The 24,703-nt window shown below is 37.9% G+C and overlaps 1 protein-coding gene across 1 annotated transcript in view; it reads left to right on the top strand.

Annotated features, from left to right (window-relative positions):
* The window catches only part of CD109 (CD109 molecule), a 121,805-nt gene that overhangs the window by 42,756 nt on the left and 54,346 nt on the right, over positions 1–24,703 (top strand). The window contains exons 6-14 of the mRNA XM_070418229.1: positions 7,531–7,570; positions 9,940–10,024; positions 17,370–17,466; positions 17,736–17,877; positions 18,709–18,818; positions 21,237–21,461; positions 22,137–22,238; positions 22,327–22,389; positions 24,070–24,246. Of these exons, the coding sequence (XP_070274330.1) occupies positions 7,531–7,570; positions 9,940–10,024; positions 17,370–17,466; positions 17,736–17,877; positions 18,709–18,818; positions 21,237–21,461; positions 22,137–22,238; positions 22,327–22,389; positions 24,070–24,246 (1,041 nt within the window). The remainder of the gene's footprint in view (positions 1–7,530; positions 7,571–9,939; positions 10,025–17,369; positions 17,467–17,735; positions 17,878–18,708; positions 18,819–21,236; positions 21,462–22,136; positions 22,239–22,326; positions 22,390–24,069; positions 24,247–24,703) is intronic.

Raw genomic sequence — 24,703 nt, 5'->3', positions numbered from 1 at the left:
GGAAAGTGTATCCCCATCACCTAGTACAATGCCTGGCATGTAGATGCAATAATTCCCTGTTGAAGGGATGGATGAATGAATGCATTTGTTATATTTGGGTTTCATCCCTGTTAATTCTGATTCAGTAGCTCTGCGGTGGGAACTGGGCATCTCCACTTATTGCACCTACCACAGTTGATCCTGATGTTCACTTTGGGTTGAAATTTCTAGAGAATTATGTTCCAACTGCAGTTAAAGTGACAGATAAGGACGACGTAAATATCAACAAACATTTTCAGTCATTTTGCACACCTACCCTTTCTCCAAGTTGGTCAGTACACATCTACTGACACTTTTACTAGATGATATTTTCATTGTGATTTCTTGTTAATTTTAAAATTCTTTGCTAATCTTATGGCAAAAATAAAATAGGGTATTATATGATGACTATTCTGTAAGTATTAGGGTTAAGCATGAAAATATTGGTAGGAATCTGCATAAAGCTAAAAATGGGAACTATTGTATGTCAAGTGGAAAGAAACACCAGTCAGCAAACATCTGAAGATAATAAGACACAGATCCTACTTTTAACAAGCTCACAGTTAGGGAAGGCTTCGTGTAATAAATGCAAAGAGCATTAGATTGGGAGTTACAAGACCCAGTGTCTGTGCTTTAATTGAGGGACTATGGACAAATCATTTCAGCCCTGGATCTCAATTTCCCCAGCTGTAAAATAAGGGGCTTGGATCAGAGAACTTGTCAGCCTCTTCATACCTTTAAAATGCCATGCTTTGACTAAATGGAGGTAGAGAACACTGTAGCACTTGAATGGGGACCATGGGGGGTTGGGGGGGGGAGGAGGTGAAATGAGGCTCAAAGCTTAGTGACAGAGCTGTGGCGTTGGGAGCAGGCACTCGCCTGGGTGGAGGCCTTGTAGAGAGGAGGAGTCCATGAGAAAGAAGAGTTTCTGAGTCAAGCTCTGTAGGGTATCGGATATCAGGCTAAAGTTTTAGATTTCATTTTATAGGCAGTAGGGGGCTCCAAAACTTTTACTGTGCTTTGAGTTTCAATGTTATAAATTTCATATTAGAGGACAAAGAAAACAAAAATGTGCATGAATGAACTTCTTGAATTATAAAAGATATAAAATTTATACTTTTATTTTATTGTTTTCCTCTGATTATAAAAATAAGGCATGCTCAGTGTAAAAACACTCAAACATTATCCAAAAAGTAGAATGACAGACTTATGATAAACACCCAAACAAAAGAAGTCACCAATATTTGTTGTCTTATTGATTTTTGTAGGAAGTTTTAGGCAATAGTATGACATGGTTAAAGTAGGAATTTAGGAAGATTATAGCATGTGGGGTGATTAAAGGCAGAGGAACTGAAGTCAGGGAGACAACCAGGAGATTAGTATCCTTGTTTAACTAATGTATGACTACCTTTTATGTTGGATTAGAATAGTACAGTCTGAGGGTAATAGGGGACTGCTGTAAAGGAGCAGCAAAAACCAAAGAGGAATGGATGAATTCAAGAGACACTTTAAAGGAAGAATCATTAGGTTTAGTGACTGATTGGATTGTGATTGGAGAGAAGGGAAGAGGAGTAAAAGGTGTTAAATTAATTACACAAGGAGGCCATTAGACTGATGTGGCACTAATGCTGTGGTGGCTGAAGTAAGCAAATAAATGCCTCAAGCTAATGATATCAAAATGCAAAAGACAACCAATTACAAACAGCTAACTAGGCTGTAAGGGATAGCCAATCAATAATTTCCTTACTTTGCTTCCGTATTTTCTCTATAAAAGTCTCTCTGAGTTTGCTGGGTTAGTGCTCCTAACCACTTCTAGTTTGGCACTGCCTGATTCCAACAGATTTTTGCTTAAGTAAACTTGTAAAATTTTTTTAATATGCTTCAGTTTTTCTTTTAACAAAGGTGACTCTATATCTCTAGCCTTAACATGAATGGCTACCCAGTTTGGTGTACTCCATTATTTCTGTGTGACTGTGAGGTGGAACGTATATTACTCAACAGGTTCAATAAAATACCACATTATTCTTTGCTCGTTTAGTCCTGTTATTTGGGAGCAATTCTACTTTAATCCTTGAATGAAATGTAGGGCAAATCCCACCATTTTTCTCTGGTTCTTCTTTGGGAATAAATGACCCTGCCGTTTTTTATTACATGCCCACACAAACCAGTCTACATTCAGTACCTAATATGTCCAGCCAATCAAATTGAGTGCCTCCTTCTCTCAGATTGGGTCTTCACTGGTCTGGCTGCTTGTTCCTGACTCCCTGGGCTAAGTTGCGATCCGCTCAGGATTGAATTGGGTGGAGGGAAGACAGGTGAGGGGTAAAAATTCTTACTTGGTCTATAAGAATGAGTCATATGAATTTGCCAATATTTGTCCTACAGAAATGGCAAATTGATATAGTTCAACATGATACTGCCTCGCAAGGCCTGCAGGCATTTAAAACTAACACCTTTCCTTCTTAGAACTCTATTGTGGGTTCTTTGGAGCACCACTCCATTGCTGGGAGGTCTCTCACCCAAAGTGTCTTTGATGTTTTTGAATCTGTCACCTTCAACTGGCAGCTCATAGCTCCACCTTCAGCTTCTGGGCATCTACACTTCACCTCCAGCTTCCATCTCCTGAGGTTGCCTTACCCTGAGAGTGACTGGTTTTGATTATGAGAGAAGGCAGCCCCCTGCTGGCTCTCTCTTTTTTTGCCTGTCTAGTTGGGGAGAAATGCTCATACTTTCTTTGCTCTTTGAAAGTCAGCATGCGCAGACCACCCCACTCAGCGCTCCCGTAGCTCAGCTGCCCCTGCAGCTGGTCAGTAGCAGGATTTTCTCTTGAGGTTGTTCAGGCATGAACAATGCCTGCCCACTGACAACTTGAGGATGCTCAAGGGACATGCATCCAGCTCTCTGGGCTGTCCTATGATTGAAGGCGAAAGAGCAATGTCCACCTAATCCCTGGGAGTGGGGTGTGTGTGACTCCTACCCCATCAAAAGCTTTCTTCTAAAATTCCTTTCTCATTTATTTTAATCTTGATGCTTTTGGCTGAGAGTTGCAAAACTAGTGTTTGAAAACCTCCTTCACAAGTCCTGCATGCTAGTCTTACCTCACTTTGGAATGTAGATATCCTTGCCATCTGTTGTCTTGGGGGACAAAGCCAACACTGAGTCTGAAATACTTCTATTTTAACATTCTGTTATGTGTGGATGTAAAAAATTCAGTCCCTTTGTTCATCTTTAAATAAAAATAAATCTAGACAGTGGAGATTAATGCTAAAGCAGACTTTGGGAAATTGAAATGATTCTAAATATGTAAACAGAAATCATCCATCCTGCACCTCAGTTCTATTTCTGGCATTTTTTTTTTTAACTCCAGAAGCAAGAGTTGAAAGAAGCTCCCCTGCATTTAAAAAAAACCCATCTATTTTAATGGTCACAAAGTGTGCCGTATTTCTTTAAGTTTGTTAAAAATAGAAACCCTCTCAAGTTGGATGGCTTCATGGTTAGAGAAGGGAAATTCTGTAACTGGAATAGATGTAATTCACATCTCCAATTTGTACTCTAGTCAGAGCATATTTCTTGGGAGGATGGTAAAAACTGTGGGTCTTCTCTCTTTCCCCCTTCATCTGATTGGTTTCCATACATACACTCTCACAATCCACTATTGACTTAGGGATAAAGAGACAAAGAAATTTCAGAGATTACTGAGAGCACCTCCTGGTTCTTCTTTTTCATTCCTGCTTTAGAAGTTGTTTAGAAAATCTAATTGAAATAGGCTCACATCTACTACACATGGAAAGTGAGTACATGTGCCGAAAAGCAGGTTTTCTTTTTTTCTCTTCTTGTTGAAGATTTTAATATATTATTTATTTTTTATTTTTAATGCTTTTTTAGAATTTTATTTTTTAATTATAGTTGACAATCAGTATTATTTTATATTCGTTTCAGGTATGCAGCGTAGTCGTAGACATTTATATAATTTACAAAGTGACCCCCCCGGTTAATTTTAGTACCTGCCTGGCATCCTGCATAGTTATTACAATATTATTGACTGTATTCCCCATGCTGTCCTTTACATCCCCATGACTATTTTGTAACTACTAATCTGTACTTTTCAGTCCCTTCACCTTCCACCCTACCCCAACACCCCCTCCCATCTGGCAACCTTCAGTCCATTCCAAGAGCTGGTTTTCTAAGGGAGAGCTTTCCCCATGGAACAGTGACCATATTGGGGAAAGAACTCAGAAGACATTGATGAGTTACATATTCTCTCTCCTGGAAAGGTGTTTGCTTAAAAGACATGCTGCCCAAGTATTTATGCCTTCAGGTCAGCCTCTCTCTCCAGCTGTTGGCAGAGTGAATGAGCACAAGCTGGATTTGATGAGCTAGAGTAAACATAAAACTCATTTTGAAGCAGATTGTTTCTTTAAAACTGAAGGAAAATTGTTCAGTAAGTGAAACTCACACTTCCTTCTAAAGGCCCCGGGTTGGTTTTGCTGCATGTTTTTAGTCACGGTTAGTCAAATTTAATTTAGTTCAGTTAGAATTGACATAGAACAATTTGGAAATAAATTTTACTTTCCAAAATCAATAAAAAAATATATTTTTATTGATTTCAGAGAGGAAGGGAGAGGGAGAGATGGAAACATGAATGATGAGAGAGAATCATTGATCGACTGCCTCCTGCGACCCCCTTTCCACCTCTCCCCCACCAGGGATTGAGCCCACAACCTAGGCATGTGCCCTCTTGGTTCATAGGTCGATGCTCAACCACTGAGCCATGCTGTCTGGACTAAATTTTACTTTTAAGGTCAGGGTTTGCTGACCCTGGGCTATAGGCCAAATTCAGCCTAGTACCTGTTTTTGTAAATAAACTTTTATTAGAATACGGACAGTCTCATTTGTGTACCCATTGTCTCTGGTTGCTTTTGCACTCCAATGGCAAAGAACAGTAGTTGCGACAGCAACCATATAGCTTATGGGGGAAGGAAGAACTTCCTTCTATACTTCTAAGTTCTTCCAGTTGGTCTAATAATCAAGTTGACATGAGGCAGATTAACAAGAAAAAATAATAAAATTGGATTACATATGTACCTATGGGAACCCCACACACATGAGAAGTCCAGAGACAGAAAATTAAAATGAGGTGCCTGTGACCTCTGAGCTAAGAGGTAAAGTACTTTGGGGCTACGGAGGTGAGGAAGGTTATTTGCTGGACGCTAAGAAGAGCCAATGTTCAGTAACTAGAAGTTTTCCCTGCCCTATGGATTGGTCATAGAAAGCTATTTCTGGTAAAAACTCTTATTATGGCCCCAAATTTAAATTCTTTAAGGGAGAGGTAAAAGTTTCTCATGAGCCCGCGGGGTCTCAATTGCCTTTAGCTCAAAATAATTCTCATGCCAAAGTGGCACACCTTGGGGAAGGCTGTTCTGAACCCCTTCACTTGCAAAGCCTAAAATATTTACCGTCTGGTCCTTTATAGAAAGAGCTTGCAAATCCCTGTTCTGGACTAATGAAACTTCTCAGTATCAGGGTTTTTGTGGTTATAAGTGGCATACATTGCTACTTATTCTCTGAATTATTATTAATTTAAATCTTTTAGTAACTTTCTACCATTCTTGATTATATGTTTTGTAAAAATATTTTATAAAAGTAACTAAACTCGTGAAAATTGGTATGGCCTGGTTGCCTAATAGACGATATGTTGAGAATTACAAAATCCAGTTCTGCCTCTCAAGCCCTTTGGACAGCCAAATAATTTATTTTTTTGAATTGCATTTCACCACTTATAAACAGCCTGGGAAAACCTTGCCTGGGACAAAGCACACTGTCAGCACTCAGTTACAAAATGATTTTTTGATTTATTGGAACAATTAAAAATGACATTGAAAAGAAGCACGTTCCTTCTGCCTTTTCTTCAGTTTTCCACGATGGCTGGCTTCTTTCAGTCCTTGGCATCCTTATTCCTTCCAAATGCAGGGCAGGGAGTTGAGGTTATTCTATGGGTCATTTGACAGATGGCCATGCCTCTTCAGGGTAGCCTGATTCTGCTCGTGATAAGGTTATTTTAATTTCTTGCAGGGGATACTGTATACTAACTAATCTGATGAACACTGTAAAAACCAGTGTGGGGACAGGAACCAATTTGTTCATTCATTTACACATGCATTCAATCCAACAGACATTGAAGGCATGCTGAATTAGGAGCTGTGCCTTTAATGGCTTCGTATTCTATTACAGGAGATGGACACAAAGCAGATAAAGATAATACACTGTGTTAAGTAAAATGAGATTATGGGAGAGAAGGTCCATCTAACAACATGGGGAGAGACAATCAAGGGAGGGTGCTCGGTGGAGGCTAAATCCAGATAAAGAAGTCCAGGATATTCTGTAGGCCATTCGGTGGGGATGTCTAGAAGGTGGAGTTGAGTGAGAATCTCTGGGTTGAGGTCTGGGCTAGACATAACTATGTAGGGGTCATATAGAGATGGCAGTTAAAACCGTAAGAGTTGATGAGCTCATTAAGGATCTGGAGAGTGGGAAGAACATTGAGCTTAGAATGGGAAGGGCCAGCATTTCAGGGTCAGAAAGAGAGGCCATTAGGAAACAAGGAAGAATTCTTGAAAATGTTTATAGACTGAATGTTTATAGACAAATATTTTGTTAGTGTATAAGTAGTTACATTTGTTTCATACTTTGAAATGAACTATATCCTTCTTTTAGGATTAAAAAGAAATGTGTACAGTTGCTTTAGATTAACCAAGGATGATGTTTTAAAAAGCTAAATTTTTTTTATAGCTGCATCTCTGTATTTTATTTGATAACTTAGGGAATCAGAATTAGAATACCGATTTTATTAATGGAATTACTTAACTATTTTGAAGTAGTTCTATTTAATGTGTTACCTATGATTTAGAATGGACAGATAGAAATATGAAGAGTTAGGAAAGAGATAGGCCACATTTTTTTCTTTTGTGGAAAAGGAAATAATTAACAATATCTATTAAAATCAGGTAGAATGTATTGATTTAAGGGATACACTAGAAAATAATTTCAGTAATTGGGAAGGTAGAGGATGTTGGTCCACAATGATTTTGTATCCTTGTTTATTTATAAGTATTTGAATTATGTGTAATTTAATTTTCTCCATTTTTTTAAATAATGATCTCCAAAACCAATTTGAAGTCCTTTCCTGTTAGTTGGGCATATTGTCCTTGTCTCATTTCACAAATGAGAGAAGTCAGATGAAGCAGTTTGTTTAAATGACCTATAGTAAATTATACTTAGAGTCAGGTCAATTTTTTATGTTAGTGAATTGGCAAGAAAAATTCATAAAATCCCACAGACTTCATGTGTAGATGACTAAAAATAAACTTCTGCAAATGAAAATAAACTGTTTTCTTCATTAAATCATTATAAGTGCATTAAATTCTCCCAAAATCTTTTTGTGAGGTAAGTAAGCAAGCAAAACAATCAAATAAGAACTCATATATTTTCTTTTTTTTTTCTTCCTCCCAATAGGAGCAGACATATTATCAATTATTCGAGGTTGCAGAATATGGTAAGGGTTTTTCAATTTATTTGGAAGGAAAACACATTTATTACTTTCCACAGAGATAAGAGAAATTTCCAAAAGATGTGTAATTTAAAGTAAAAATCCCAGTAGAGGTAAAATCCTGATGGTTCTTATAGATCTAATAATTTTTTCCTTTGTAAAACTGAAAGTTATAAAAGGTCATTATAAAGAATAAAGGAGGAAAAAGATCACCTATAGTTCCATTATGCTAATCTATTTCTTGTGCTCAATTATTGTTTTTCTACTTTGTCTTGATCATAATATACATATTTAAAATTTTGTGAATATTGCACTTAGACACACATAGGTAAAAACAGTGTGAGCCAAGCATTTTGTTGGTGGAGGAAGAGAAAGGAGAGATGAGAGTGAAAGCATAGGATCTAGTATTAGTTTTAATTTTAATAGCAATTTTGAGGTTATACACAAGCTTTTTTATATGATTTGTGTCACTTTTTTTGAGATTGTGTTTCATTCAGCTTTGGAAATTCTGGAGATAGTTTGCTTATACTTTTGTGGCTCAGCCTCCACGTAGCTCATACCACATCTAAGTCTCATGATCAACTAGAACTGGGAACAGCAAATATTTTTTATAAAGGGCCAGACAGTAATATTTTAGGCTCTATGGGCCATATGTCTCTGTCCTAACCACTCAACTTTGCCACGAAGCAGCCACAAAAACTATGTAAGGTGGATGTGACTATGATCCAATATTTTGTTTGTGGACATGGAAATATGAATTTTAATAATTTTTACATTGTGAAAATATTCTTCTTTTGATTTTTCTCAAACAATTAAAAGTGCAAAAAACACTCTTAGTTCCTGCTGGTCATTATTTACTGACCCCTGACCTGGAATTCTGTTGTCCAGTGTGGGGTCACTCACCACGTGTGGCTGTTGAACACTTGAAATGTGGCCAGTCCAAATGCAGATGTTCTCTAAGTGTGTAAAGCAAGATTTTGAGGACAGTACACAAAGAAAAAAGAAAAATAATTCATTAATAACACATTTTTATACTGATTATATTTGGATATGTGGGGTTCAATAAAACATTGCAAAAATTAATTTCACTGTTTTTTTTTTCTTTTTAAATGTGGCTACTAGAAATGTAAAATTACACTGTATGGCTCACATTTTATTTCTTCTTGACAACCTTGAAAGAATAAGTCTGGGTGGCCAGGGTTTTTATAGGCTATTTTCATGTCACCTAGAGGTGGTGCTGGGTTGTGGTATGTTGCTGAATGGGGGCTAGTTTAGGTCGGGAATTAACTGCCAACCTATGATATTTGAGGAGGGGACATTTGAATTTCCTTGTTCTAAGGAAACTCTCCCTCTGAGTGTCCCCTGACTTCTGTGTTGGTGGAGAGCCTTGGAGGAAGGTCACAGTTGACCCCTATGGCTTTGTGGACTATGCAATCCTAGATGGGTCTCGAGTCCAAGAGTGTCTTGGCACACCAAGGGCCGTTAGCCTGGTTTGGAGCTGGAGGTCTGCCCTATGTTGTTGAGCCATTGGCCTTCTTGCTACTACTCCTGTGTTAATTGAATGGGGAGATGCCTTTTTATGAGATTGATCTACTTCTTTGGCCAGTGAAGTTAGAGAAAAAGATATTTCTGTAGACTGAAAGAAAACAAAAATTGTATATTCTGGGGGAGTTCTCTATATCAGATAGTATTAATATTGATAAAATATGTTTTATCTTAATTATATAAAGCTGACTAAAGTAGAGGTTTCTAATTTTGGAATTACCTATCAGTACCTGTGACAAGAAGAAAATATTTTGTAGCCATATCTTACCTATTAACTAGAAATTCTACTATACAACTTTGTCTTTGATTACATTAGACTGTCACTAGATTTGCCTTTGCCTCAAAGGACAAGGAGTCTGACTGCTTATGTGGCATCATCCAGAAGAAGGAGAGGCTTGGGGCCCCAGGATGTGCGTTAGTAGTCAAATTGGTGAAAGGTCTGAGGGAAGGGACTGCTCCAGAAGCAGCTGTTTACCAAACAATATGGGAGTGTTTTATCAAGTAGTAAGCCCACACTAATGGGTGACAGCTGGTCTTATAGCACTCAGATGCATTTCCATTTAGTGTTCTGGGTACAATGTAAGTTCTACCAACAGAAGTTCCCACTGGCCCCCACTATCACTGTCTAGTCACTAGCTTCATTGGATTTCTGACTTTGGGTAAAGTGCTTTTCATCTAAGCCTTAATGTGTATTCATTTGGATCATAATGAATCTAATTTCAAATAGTACCAATTATAAACTCCTTTAGAGCAATTCTGTTTGTGGTTTTTGTCAAGCTGTAAATGATAGTAAAATAGATTCTTTAAAATATTTACTCTTTTTTTCCCAGTATTACCGAAGTTTGAAGTTGCTCTGCAGACACCATTATATCATTGTTTGAAGGCTAGGAGTTTAAATGGTATTGTCACAGCAAAGTGAGTATCCTTTTTCATGACTATAAACTGTTATAAAACTGTATGACGGAGAACTCATCATATACCACAGAATAGTAGTCCAATGTTCTGCTTATTAAGATACCTCGATGGGCAGGAAACAAATATCTACAATAAACAATTAAACATGGAACACGTTTGCACAGATCTTTGTACACATCTCTCTGCTTCCAAGTTGGTTCTGAAATATTTTCCTCACACTCATGTCTTTCCAAGACTAATCAAGGGATTTACATGATAGATTATGCCAGATTTGTTTTTTTAAAAAAGTACTGTTATTCCTCATTCTTAAGTCATGGATGGAGGTGATTTACCTCTTCTTAATTTTTTTTCTCTGTTAATGATGGAGGTTGACTCTTGGGGGAGGGATTTGGTTGTCTGATTGCAATTAGCATATGAGTAAATAATTCACACTCATCATTTCAGCATAGGTACACAGATGTATAGTGACTCCCGTGATTTTGATCTATTGGATTGAACAGCAAAGCATCTGGCTTTGCTGAGACAAAAAGCATCCTCAGAGTTCCAGACTAGCATTTCTCAAACTCCAGACGCAGACAATAGTATGGTGGTTACCAAAGGAAAAAGGAGGTAGCGAAGGGTAGAGGAAGTTGAGTGTTTGGTGATCAACTAAGATTTGACTTTGGATGGTGGCCACAGAATGAAGTGTACAGATGATGTATTATAGATTGTACATTTGAAACCTATATAATTTTATTAAACAATGTCACCCCAATACATTTAACAAAAAAGAAAAAAAAAAAAGAACCTGACATATCTAGACTTAACATTAAAAAACAACAACACAGAATAGGTTTAAATTAGTGGTTCTCAAAAGTACAGCCTGGGTTTGCCCTCAAGTAATTCTAGGACTGATCTCTTGTAGCTTTTATTTTTTGATGCATCAATATCTGTGCTTTTTTTCCTGAAATTTATTTAGTTTCAGAATTTATTTGTAGTAGCTGATAAAACTGGACCTCATCTCACTGCTGTCTCAGCACCACGTTCCTCTCTTGGTGAGGGTTTGTGTCAGTGGCAAGTGATGGGCTGTGAGTCTCCTGGCAGAAGCAGTCCACAGACCAAAACTTTCTGAGGACTCCTGCTTTAGATTCTATCTGGCTCAAATCACCTGAAGCCCATGCAACACAATGGCAAAAACATGTCTCCGATTTATACACCTAGTTGGTTTTCTGCCATGTTCAACTAAGAAGTAGCTTCCAAAGTGAACTTGAGTATTGTGGATGGATTTATGGTTTAGAAAACATATTAATGCCTGCATTTTACATAATTTTTATCTTGCCTTTGATCTTGGCTGAAGGTTAAGCCTCCGTCTGGGTTTTATTTTGAGTTCTTTGACTAATGCTTATAAAACTTAGTGCAAATTCACACAGCTCATCCATCAGTGTTTGCATAGGTTAAGTTGAGGGTGGATATAATCTTTGCTTTTGTTTTTCAGTGTTTTGCCAGGGATTTAGTACAATTAGTTAAAACAGTGGCTCTTAAACTCTGGTAACTTCAGAAAACTTTATATACAATTTTAGGGGGTGTATATCTCATGATGCCACACCCTCCTCCTCCTAGCCCAGTAACAAACCTTGTAGTTTCATCCTGATTCTCATTTGTTGAGCCTCTTTGAAATACGAATGGCTGAGAGTGACATGATAATTGTGATGGCTCTCTGGCATTTCTTTAGTGTTCACCACATTGTATTTTCATCATTTTCCTTAGTGTGTGTAGCAGTCAAGGTTCTATCATAGAAGTAGAATGAGTAGGGGATACATAGTAAGATTTGTTGCAAGGAATTAGCTTATGCGAATGTGGGGGCTGGCTAGGCACATTCAAAATCTGTAGAGGAGGCCATCAGGAGGGGTAGGCTGGAACTCTCCGGCATAGGCTGAAGTTGTCCACATGCAGAATTTCTTCCTCTTTAGGGAAGTCCAAGGTCTGCTTTTAAGGCCTTTCTACTGATTGAGTCAGGTGCACCCAGATGATCTAGGATAATCTCCTTAAAGCCAGCTGATATGGAATTTAAACACAACTAGAAAATACCTTCAACTCAACATGTAGATTAATGTTTGATTGAGTGACTGGGAACTCTAAACTAGTGACGTTCACACATCAAGACCTTTTCAGTATGTGTGCTTTGTCTGTTGTAGATAGTGAGCCTCTTTTTGGCATTGGAAATTCTCAGATCTGGCTAGTTCTGATAATAATCCATTCCAGGACTCCTTTCTTCAAGCTTCAGTTGCCTAAGGATGATGTCTGTGGTTATGGCAAAGGAAGGTAGTTCTGTCCCAGGGCAGTGCGATCTTTTGTGTCATCATCCAAAGGCCTAGGCCCCTTTTCCCATAGGAATAAACTTTTCCCCTGTTACAGCTATCATGAGTTTCAGGCTTACCAATGCACTTTCAGGAGGGTCTGCTTTCATTCAGACTGAGGATATAATTTACAACTTTGCAACAGGCTAATGAAACCTTCTGACCACCAGTGTCTTCTTTAAGTCTATTAAAATTGGCATAGACCGCCCACCAGTGTGGCTCAGTGGTTGAACATCAACCTACGAACCAGGAGGTCACGGTTCAATTCCCAGTCAGGGCACATGCCTGGGTTTGGGGCTTGATACCCAGTGAGAGGCATGCAGGAGGCAGTCAATCAATAATTCTCTCTCATCATTGATATTTCTATCGCTCTCTCTCCCTCTCATTTCCTCTCTGAAATCAATAAAAATATATTTTTAAAAATTGGCATAGCCCTAACTGGTTTGGCTTAGTGGATAGAGCGTCGGCCTGCGGACTAAAGGGTCCCAGGTTTGATTCCAGTCAAGGGCATATACCTTGGTTGCGGGAACATCCCCAGTAGGGGGTGTGCAGGAGGCAGCTGATTGATGTTTCTTTCTCATCGATGTTTCTAACTTTCTATCCCTCTCCCTTCCTCTCTGTAAGAAATCAATAGAATATATATTTTTAAAAAGTTGGCATAGACATATTCTATAAATACTGTGTCCCAGAAAAGATTGAAATGATGACGAAGATGATGATCTTATGTCTGTCATAATGAAAGCCACATCTGTTCTCCCTTCAGAGGAGATTCTTCTCTTACCTGTGCCTTGATTTCTTCTATTTTGTTCTTTAGCAGCTTCTTCACTATGTGTTTAAACATATCTATCATTAAAAGAAACAAACTTTCCCTTGAATCTCCTGTCTCCTTCCCAATACCACCCTATCTTCCCAACCTACTTAGAGTTGCATTTGTCACTTCTTTACATTCCAGTCATTCTTCAGCCCCCTACAATCTGCCTTTCGCCCTGAGTCATGCCACTGAAACTCCTTTTACCTTTCCCCGCTTTGTAGATCTGACGTTGTCCTTTCTATTTCTTTTCGCGCGCCCCTCTCCCCCCCGCCCGCCTTCTTTCTTCTTGGCTACTCCTTTGAGACCCTTTGAAGGCAACTCCCTTCTGCCTATCTTTGAAAAGTTCTTATTTCTCAGAGTTCCATCTTTGGCTGTCTTCTTTCTTTACTCATTTGAATTATCTTCTCCATGGCCAGGGCTTCTGCTACTGTTTGTAAGTCGTGGCACCCAAATCTATATCTCTAGTCCATATTTCTGTATTGAGATTCAGATCCTCCTGTCTTCTCTCGCTGGGTATCCCACAGATTCTTTAACTAGTCATCTTCCCCTAAATCTGATTCTTTTCTGTGTCCTATCTTGGTGGACTGCACCACTATCTGCTTAGCTGCCCAAGTCAACTGCACTCTTCCCACTCCTTCAGTCTCCACATCTAATCAATATCCAATGCTATTTGTTTTAACTCCATAATTTCTTTCAAATCCATCTCCATTGCCACTGTTTTGATTCAGGCCAACATCAGTTTTCTCTCCTTAGTTACTGTTGTAGTTTCTGAAAAGTTTTTTCTGACTTCAGTTTTTTCCTTCAATCTTTTCTCTGCGCTGAATCATCCAGAGTTCTTGCTGCTGTTCACCTTTCCCCACTCCCCATCCTCGTCTCCCTTCCCTTCCTCCCTCTCCTCCTCCTCTCCTCCCTCTTCTTCTCTATTTTAGGCTAAAGACAAATCAATTTTGACTCTTTTGCATGAAAATTTTCAGACCATTGCCTTGAGGACGAAGTTCAAAATTTTTAGGATATCTTACAAAGTTCTTTTCTAGTTGTTGTAAAAATATATTTTTATTGATTTCAGAGAGGAAGGAGAGAGAGAGAGAGAGAGAGAGAGAGAGAGAGAGAGAGAGAGAGAAACATCAATAATGAGAGAGAATCATCGATTGGCTGCCTCCTGCATGCCCACCACCAGGAATCGAGATGGCAACCCGGGCATGTGCCCTGCCTTGGAATCGAACCATGACCTCCTGGTTCATAGGTTGACACTCAACCTCTGAGCTATGCCAGCTGGGCTCTTTTCTAGTTTTAAGTCCTTTGAAATATCTCACCCAAACCCTTCTCTAACCTCCCAAACTCTATTTCCAAATGTTACTTGTGCTTTCAAGAATGCAAAATGCTTTTTCTGACCAATAAGCCTTTACAATAGGCTGTTTCAAGGCTTGGCTACGTCCCTTAACCATCTATCTTTATACCTCTCATAGCTCTAGTCACATAGTGCTGCTGTTTGCTAGTCCACCTCTTTGAAGGTGGGTCTATTTCTTGCTTATCACTGCATCTTTGTGCCTAGTACAGTGCTAGTCATGGAGTAGGTATCTAATAAGTACTATTGAAAGAACAAGTGGATAAACAATATGGTCCATAAGGTTTCAGTTCCAAGCTCTATGTAGCACAGCAAAGAGCTTCATACCCAGTCCAAAGCCTGCTATTTGGAATGAACCAAATTGAGTTGTATGGGTGATGGGTTTGGTCTTGTCACAGAATTAGAGTGTAGAGAGTGGGGTTGGAAATCCAGTTGTTCTTTGGGTGTATTTTGGTGAAAGATGAGTTCTGTTGTCTTACCACTTGGATGGTTGTTATTAAGTTAGAGAGATGATTTTAAAATGTTTCATAATAGCTATTATAGTCATCTCTATGAGTAAATGATAAACAATTTAGGTTACATTTTTTAAAAAAATGTTTTTATTGATTTTTAGATAGAGAGGAAGGGAGATGGAGAGAGATAGAAACATTGATGAGAGAGACACATTGATCAGCTGCCTCCTGCATGCCCCCTACTGGGTAATTGAGCCCAAAAACTGGGCATGTGCCCTGACCATTAATCAAACCCAGAATCTCTTGGTCCATGGGACAGCACTCAATCCACTCAGCCATACCAGCCGGGTTTAGGTTGCTTTTTTGCTAGTAACCATCTGTTTCATCTAGGCATAGTCACATTACCTAAAGAAGAAGGTTAACAATCTCTTTTTAGTTTTGAAATCTATAACTTGAACATCTGCTCACTATTCCCACCTTATTAAAATAAATAATAGATTCTTTCCCACCAACCACAGTCCTAGAGAATTATAAAGATAATATCTGCCCTAACTAGTTTGGTTCAGTGGATAGAGCGTTGGCCTGTGGACTCAAGGGTCCCAGGTTCGATTCCGGTCAAGGGCATGTACCTTGGTTGCAGGCACATCCCCAGTGGGGAGTGTGCAGGAGGCAGCTGATCGATGTTTCTCTCTCATCGATGTTTCTAACTTTCTTTCTTTTTTTAAAAAAATGTATTTTATTGATTTTTTTACAGAGTGGAGGGAAGAGGGATAGAGAATTAGAAACTGATCAAAGAGAGAGAAACCTCAATCAGCTGCCTCCTGCACACCCCCTACTGGGGATGTGCCCACAACCAAGGTATATGCCCTTGACCGGAATTGAACCTGGGACCCTTCAGTTCGCAGGCCGATGCTCTATCCACTGAGCCAAACCAGTTAAGGCGATGTTTCTAACTTTCTATCCCTCTCCCTTCCTCTCTGTAAAAAATCAATAAAATATATTTACAAAAAAATAAAAAAAGAGAATATCTTTGATTTGCTTTTTAAAATGTTGTCAAACTACTACTTTCTGAAAAATTAGTGTATCCTAAATGCTTCCAGCTTCTATTTAGGACAATAACTGCCAGTATCCTTGTTTTACAGTTATTATAATCAACTTGGGGGTTGGGAAGCTAAATCTGCTTCACATTTAAATCAAAATTAAAAAATATTTGTGTCTGAGAATACTTTAAATTATGTCTGGCCTTTAAAGTTCCCTCTACTACTCATGTGATATAATTCTTTTAAAATACAATATCATGATATTATAGATATGCATTTATTTAAAGTTTAATAAGATATAGCAAGGTTAGATTTTGAGAACTCTCTTTTGAATAAATGAATTTGATACTGAAATTGCTAACCCAGGTTTCCACTAACTTCACTGTTATCATTTGAAGACTGATTTATTTTATTCTTAATTTTGAATTTGCTACATTTTACCATTGACTTTTGAGTTGAGTTGAGTCAGACAGTTTCTGTGTTCAACTAATGGATTCAGGGAGCAGGAGCCGCTGTTTGATTTCTATAGTGCAGAGGAAAATTGACATCCAAGTTTGGCTCAACATTTCACATAGGCATGGATGGAACCCAGGAAACACATTTAAAAAAGGCTTTGGCAAGAAAATGATTTACTAAAGATTGCCTTTCCTTCACATGAAGAGACTTTCTCATCATGAGAGGGGGTAAAATTAATACATGGAATGTAAGCAGCAGAGATGAGATTTAATTCAAGAAGTTAATTTTGGTACTATGCATTAAAAAAACCCCATGTATTCTTATTTTAAAATTTCCTGAAAAAAAAAAAATCTTTGAGAGCCACGAGCCCATTCGGTGCCCTAGCATGTTTGGTCTTATAAGTCCTCCTGATTAATATTGAAACATGCAGCAATGAACCATGGTGAATGCAGTTTCAACAAACATGTTAAAATGTTCAAACACTGTGAAGTCTCCTAGGCATGCATTTGGTTAATGGGCCAGTCAGGCCAGATTTCTGGAAGATAAGGTTTTCATAATCTTTTAAAAATCTTTGAGCAGAAAACTGTCACTTCCACTTATGTATTTTCTCTGGGGTCTCCGAAATGATTAGAGTCTGTGTAAAGTGTGTTCTAGGAACTGCTTTGAGGTGGTGTAGTTGAAAGTCTTCCTATTTTGGAGACTTAATTTCAAAGATCACTATTTATTAAGGACACTTAGCTATGCTTAGTTTTGAAAATTTGTAGTTAGAGTATATTTTAATATAATCCTTTTAAGTTGGGTTGCCAGTATATGCTATTGAAAGTAACATTTCTAATTGTGTTAGTTTGATAATATCAAATTGAAAATGTAAAAACAAAACACCCCACCCATTTATTATTTTTCAGGTATACCTATGGGAAGCCTGTGAAAGGAGATGTAACACTTACAATTTCACCTTTATCTTTTTGGGGCATTAAGAAAAATATTACAAAAAAATTTAAGGTAACTTTTACAGATATCTTACAGCTAGTAATGGGGATAACTATGAGCATTCTTTTTCTAGAAATAAGATTTGTACTGAATTAACAAAATAACAGTGTAAGAAAAAAAGAGCTTTCTGACATTGGACAAGTGAGAATTTACCCTTTTATAGTGATTAGAGTCAAACCTGAGCCATCACATTGTTTAATGTGACTTAATTTGAGTTTTAGTTTTATAAAATTTGGATTGCTAAAATGAAGAATAAAACTGAATTTTTTAAAACAAAACAGATAAATGGATCTGCAAACTTCTCTTTTAATGGCGAAGAGATGAGAAATTTAATGAATTTTTCAAATCAGCTTTCTGAACACATGTCTCCATCACCCCCTGGGCCGGTAGAAATTTTAGCCACGGTGACAGAATCACTTACAGGTTTGTAGACTTTGGAATGAAGGTACAGTTATATATGCGGTGCTGCTCTGTCATCTTTCTTAATTTTTTTGTTTGTTTTGTTTTGTTAATCCTAACTGGGGGATATTTCTTCCATTGATTTTAGGAAAGGAAGGGGGAGGGGGAGAGAGGAGAGAGAGAGAGAGAAAGATCGATGTGAGAGAGCTATGCTGGCCGGGGCTGCTCTGTCATCTTTCTTATTATAACTAGCATGTTTGTTTGGGAACATCACTGCCTTTCTAAAGATGCTGTTAAATGCTGAAATTGTCACAACTGTTCATTAGTCCAGTGTGCAGAATGTTTTCATCATGAAGGGGAAATTTATTTCCTATAAAAGTCTGTACTTCAACCACATGTGATAGATAGTTGTAATTTTTTCCATTTCTGTTCTTTATTTTCAGCATGAGAACTATGTGAAAAGGCATACCTTTTTAGCTGACTGACCATCTTTATTTTTTTAAAAATCACTTAACATCTTCTGAAATCACACCTGCCCCCAGACAGTTTTCTCTTAATAATAAAATAAAGGTTAATTACGTGGATCTTTCTGTTGCTATTTCAACAGCTTTCAACAATCCCCCAAAGAGCAAAAGACTATTCTGTCAATGGCCTTAATCTGTTGGGGTGGCAGTAATGGTGCTTAGAAGGAACCCATGGACGACAGAATAGCCACAGAAGCCAATGTGGGAATGAGGTTTTTGTGCCCTGATTCTTAACCCCTTGGGGAATTAGCTCAGATGGAGAAGTTTGGTGGCTAGAAGCTGTTGGTGAACTATAACTTTGGCTTTCTAAATGATGTAATTTCCAAAACAGGTATCTCAAGAAATGCAAGCTCCAATGTATTTTTCAAGCAGAATAAGTACGCCATTGATTTCTTTGATTACGCTACTGTCTTGAAGCCATCTCTCAACTTCACAGTCACTGTAAGTTGGGATATTTATCAGTGACCTAAAAGCATTAAGTTCAATTAAATGAAATAAAATGCAAAATAATATTTTTTTCAGTGATTTTCAAAAAATTTAAGCTAAAAGTGGACAGATTACTTTTCCTATTTAGATTTATGGGGTATATAGAATTGTTCCCAAATGACTTTTGTCTAATTTTTCTAAAAAGGTTGTTTCCAACAAAGGTATTTTTTGAAATTTATTTGATAACCCATTTAAGTTAGATTTGGGTTGTTACAGTGAAGTCTTTATAAAGTCATTGAAGGAATTAGATGCTGATAAAAATTATTCAATTTTAATTAGATTTTTATAGTGACTAATTTTAGTTCTAGCAAAGAGGTAGCATTAAAAAATGATCAACAAATCTACTCATTTTTTTCCTTTTTTAAGAGAATGTTGAATTATCACTTGTTAATTGAGTGAATGGTGACACTGTGTAAGGCATGGTGATCTATTGGGCTGGAGAGATGAGAAAGATGCAGTCCCTGCCCTGGATTCACAGTTTTTGTGATGGTGACAAGAAAATACACACACACACACAACTAGAATTCAAGGCAGGCTAAGTGTCATGAATACAGGGATTTAAAATAGGTGTCAACAACCTTTTTCTGCAAAGGGCTAGATAATAGCAGATATTTTCAGCATTGTGGGCCATATGGTCTCTGTCAGAGCTACTTGACTCTGCCTTGCTAGTATAAAAGCAGCCACAGCCACTTTGTAACTGGCGTGGGTGGCTCTGTTCCAGTAAAACTTTATTTACAGAGACTGGACTTGGCCTCCCAACCTGTAGCAGTTTGTTGATCCTTCCTTTAAAGAAAGGAGGCGTCCCTTCTTGTTGAATGACTCAAGAGAATTTTAGATAGTTTCTGATTTCAGTGACCTTATAATTGACAGTTTGAAAAGGTAAGTAAGTAAAACCAAACACCAAAAACCAAAAAATATAGTAACTTCCAAATGAGTTGAGTGAAACAATGAGAGCCCTAGCTGATTTGGCTCAGTGATAGAGCGCCAGCCTGTGGACTGAAGGATCCAGGGTTTGATTCCTGGTCAGGGCACATGCCCAGGTTTTGGGCTCAATCCCCAGTGGGGGGCATGCAGGAGGCAGTCATTCAATGGTTATCTCTCATTATTGATGTTTCTATCTCTCCCTCCCTCTCCCTTCCTCTCTGAAATATATATATATGAGCTCAGGGAGGAAGAATTGGCTTTGGGATAGGGAGGAGGGTCATTAAAGTGATGCTCTGTGGAAGGGGAAACTTCAAGCTATTTGTTAGAAGATCAAACAAGGATTTTAAATGTCTGGGTGTGGGGTTGGGAGATGGAGGCAAGATGAGCTGAGACGCAACTTGACCAGCGCAATTGCAGCAGAGAACTTGTGTCTGGGAATCGTCAAGAAGAAAACAGGAGGCAGATCTTGAGGAGTTGTAGAGAATCCTAAATGGCTCACATGTGTGTTTGAACCTTATGTTCCAGGCAGTGAAGAGCCTAGGAGCCTGTGAACGTGGGAGGGGTATGGTGGAAGCAGTGTTCCAGGGAGACTGATCAAGGGCCTGTGCAGGAGGATGGCAGCCTCGTGGTGGTGGATGTGGGAGTGGAGAGGATGAAAGAGAGAAGTACAGTATAAGGCTTGGTGTACATTAGATTTGGGAGGTGGGCAAAGGGAGGGAAAATTCAGAGACAAGTCTGGCAGAATTGTGGTGTTAGTAAAAAGAGGACTGGTGAGATGGTTACTCAGTTTTAAATGTGTTGAATTTGAGAGGACAAGGTTATACAAGTAGAAATATCCTGCACGGTATTAGAGGTGTTGAGCATGAGCTCCAGAGTGAGGTATGAATGGCAGTAGGAAGACAGAAGAACAGATCTTTGATAATTTGGTCTTGACAAATCTCCACATTTAGGGGGTGGGAAAAGGAACCAAGAAAGGCACAGAGAGGATGGAGGAAGAGGGGTGTGAAGTGAAGGAGGTTGTTGGGGAGCCACTGAAGGCAAGAGAAGCTATAATATCAAGAAGGGAGTCATCAGTGGAATCTTCAGGAAGTTAGGGTGCCACTAATAATTTTGATAGTTTGGTTTTATTGATGGAAACTAGGTTCAACTGAACTTAAATCCTTGACTTCTCTTTCTCTTTTTTCAATACATTTTTATTGATTTCAGAGAGGAAGAGAGAGGGAGAGAGAGATAGGAACATCAATGATGAGAGAGAATCATTTACCAGCTGACTCCTGCACGCCCCCTCCCTACTGGGGATTGTGCCAGCAACCTGGGCATGTGCCCTGACCAGGAATTGAACTGTTACCTCCTGGTTCATGGTTCGATCCTCAACCACTGAGCCATGCCAGCCAGGCTCCTTGGCTTCTCTTGTAACCTGTTTTTAAAATGTTGTGTTTTGATTATTAGGTGAAGGTAGCACATTCTGATGGCAGGCAACTGACTCTTCAAGAAAGAAGGAATAATATAACAATAATGATGATACAGAGAAACTCTACAGAGTACGGGAGAGGATGGAATAGTAGAAATCAGGAAATAGAAGCTTTCCAGGCCCTAAACTATTCTGTCCCCCAGAATGGAATCTTAAAGATTGAAATCCCAATCCTGGACAATTCCACTCAGCTACAATTAAAGGTACCATCTGTTTTCCATCATTATGGTACTGCAGTAACATCATTAAAATTGTAACCTTGTGGTAGGCATTCAATCTGCTGGAGGTCAAAGTGCACAGGAAGTGGACATGTTTCTATTTCTAAAAATGGGGGAAAGTGTTAAAAGTAATTTAATGACAGTCTCTCAAGGTTATACTGAATGCTTCCTCATTCATTCATTTTGAAAAGCACCGTAAAATATAGCAAACTGAAAATATGGTGGAGAAGCTCCCCAAACTCCAAGTCTAGGTTGATTCTCAATCACTTGAAATTGTGTTTTGGCAGGAGTCAAATATGATTTCTTGCTTGTAAATGAGCTCTGTGTTGTGGAGAAAAGGAAAAGAATCCTTTTTCATATTATTTTCCCTTCTCACAATGTTTCCCAATAATATACCTTTTTTCTGAAATAAGTTAGGACTATGCTTTTATTCCTCTTAGATCATGATGATGAAGACACTCTTCTGTGTTTTACAGCTATCATTTTGTTTATAGTATAAGCTATGAAATGATAAAGATCTAGTGTCTGGGGAATGTATTTTTCCTACATGAAAAAAAAGTAAAAGTGTATTTGCTTTTCAGTAATTGTGCATCAGGGTAAATCTTTTCTCAAGATGCTGCTAAAAATAAAATTTTATAGCTCCCTTTTCTTTTGTTATAGGCCTTTTTTCGTAATAGTATGAATAGCATGGCAGCTTATGGTGTATTTAAGTCTCCTAGTAAAACATACATCCAGCTAAAAACAAGAGATGAAAATATAAAGGTAATGCTTACAATCACTTGATAATTATAATATAATTATACTCTTATGCTATTAATATGTAAATATTAATTAAGATGTTTTTTTCTAGGTGGGATCACCTTTTGAGTTGGAGGTTAGAGGCAACAAGCAATTTAAGGAGTTCAACTACATGGTAATCTGTTATAGAATCTAAATTTATGATCTATTATGGAATCATCTTAAATGGTGTCTACCTTATGTCTAGACTAAACATACTAGTTAAAAAATATATTTTTAATAATTTCAGAGAGGAAGGAAGAGGGGGAGAGAGAGATAGAAACATCAACGATGAGAGAAAATCATTGATCAGCTGCCTCCTGTACACCCCAAACTGGGGATTGAGCCCACAACTCATGCATGTGCCCTGACTGGGAATCAAACCGTGACCTTCTAGCTCATAGGTTGATGCTCAACCACTGATCTATAATGGCCAGGCTAAACTTACTTATTTTTAAAATTCAGCCTCACACTTTTTAGCCTGTCTTTTTTATACTGTAATCACAATATAGCCTGTCTTCTTTCCTTGCCTATATTTGCGTTTCCAATTTAAGATGGGTAATGAAATGTTGCATTACATTTAAAATTTAACTTTTAAAATTTAAATTTATATTAGATATGCCCCATATCTTCATTGCAGAAAATTATAAAATATAAGAAAAACAAAAAAGAAAGTAAAATTGTTACCCTTAGCCTTGTAGTTTTGCTAATCCAGGTCTCCCAAAGATGCTCTGTATTCTTTCCATTCAAAAATAGACTTTTGCCGAAACCGGTTTGGCTCAGTGGATAGAGCGTCGGCCTTCGGACTGAAAGGTCCCAGGTTCGATTCCGGTCATAGGGCATGTACCTGGGTTGCGGGCACATCCCCAGTCGGGGGTGTGCAGGAGGCAGCTGATCGATGTTTCTCTCTCATCGATGTTTCTAACTCTCTATCTCTCTCCCTTCCTCTCTGTAAAAAATTAATAAAATATATTTTAAAAAAATAGACTTTTAAAAAATTTCTTAAAAATTATTTATTTATTTTAAATTATAGTTGGCATATACTATTATATTAGTTTCAAGTGTACAAAGAGTGATTAGACATCTATATGCCTTATGAAGTGATCACCCTGATAAGGCTAGCACCCATCTGACACCATACCTAGTTATTACAATATTACTGACTATATTTTCTATGCTGCACTTTATTGCCCCATGACTATTTTTATACCTGGCAGTTTGTACTTCTTAACCCCTTTCATTTTTTTGCTCATCCTCCATCCTCCTTCTATCTGGCAATCATCAGTTTGTTCTCTGTATCTATGAATTTGTTTCTTTTTGTTTTGTTTATTTGTTTTGCTCTTTAGATTCCACATATATATGAAATCATATGGTGTTTTTCTTTCTCTGTCTGACTTATTTCACTTAGCATAATGCCCTCTAAGACCATCCATGTTGTCATAGATGGCAAGATTTCATTATTTTTTTGGTTAATATCCATTGTATATATCCACTACATCCTCTTTATCCATTGTCTATCAGTGGGCATGTAGGTTGCTTCCAGATCTTGGCTATTGTAAATAATGCCAAAAATAGAGTCTTGGTGAAACTACTACTGTTGCCTCAGTCAGTGTTGCTTTGTCTTATCCTTTCCTATTTCCCAACCTACATAGACTCTCTGTGTTGGTCAGGGCGGCTTTCTGGCATTCAAATCGACTTTGAAGTTGGTTTAAGTAAAAAAATTTGTGTCTGTAGTTAAAATCATGATAAATGTAGCTGTGGTTGAAATTCTCACTAGCTTTAACATAAAATGAAACTCAGCTACTATGTTTTTCAGGTAATATCCAGGGGACAGTTGATGGCTATGGGCAAGCAAAATTCAACAACCTTCTCTTTAATACCAGAAAATTCTTGGGCTCCAAAAGCCTGTGTCGTGGTGTATTATATTGAAGATGATGGGGAAATTATAAATGATGTTCTAAAAATTCATATTCAGGTTGTTTTTGAAAATAAGGTAAGGTTTCAGGTAATGATGTTTAAAAGAAAACTTTATATTTGTGAAGTCTGAGAAATGTAATATTTCTTTGGAAAAGTATCATTAACCCAAACTGGTTAGAAATTTATATTCATTTCTAGAACTATGCTTAAATCTCTTCATATTTAGTTACTACATGTGTAGTACTGCTGTTTTCTCTCCAGCACTGGCTGGGAGCTGAGTTGTGAGGGACGGAGGAAGGGAAGAGAAAAGATAGAGAGTGAAGGGTAATTTAGATTTATGTCACTGTGAGACGTTCCATCACTTGCAAACACTGTGGCAGTAAAGTTTTTTACTTTTTAAAATTCCTTTTCCTAGAGACGGCTTATGTATGGTTTCAGAATGATCTCTGAGCCAAGGCAATTGTGGCATTTTTGCTAGATTTTGAAGTGTTGCTCTGTTATTGGTAAGTAATGCTTTAACCAGTGAAATCAAT

Source organism: Myotis yumanensis, unplaced genomic scaffold (assembly GCF_028538775.1).
Source record: "Myotis yumanensis isolate MYYU_CA2020_CCGP unplaced genomic scaffold, mMyoYum1.0.hap1 SCAF_6, whole genome shotgun sequence".
Taxonomy (NCBI): Eukaryota; Metazoa; Chordata; class Mammalia; order Chiroptera; family Vespertilionidae; genus Myotis; species Myotis yumanensis.
This window is presented reverse-complemented; position numbering and strand designations above follow the sequence as displayed.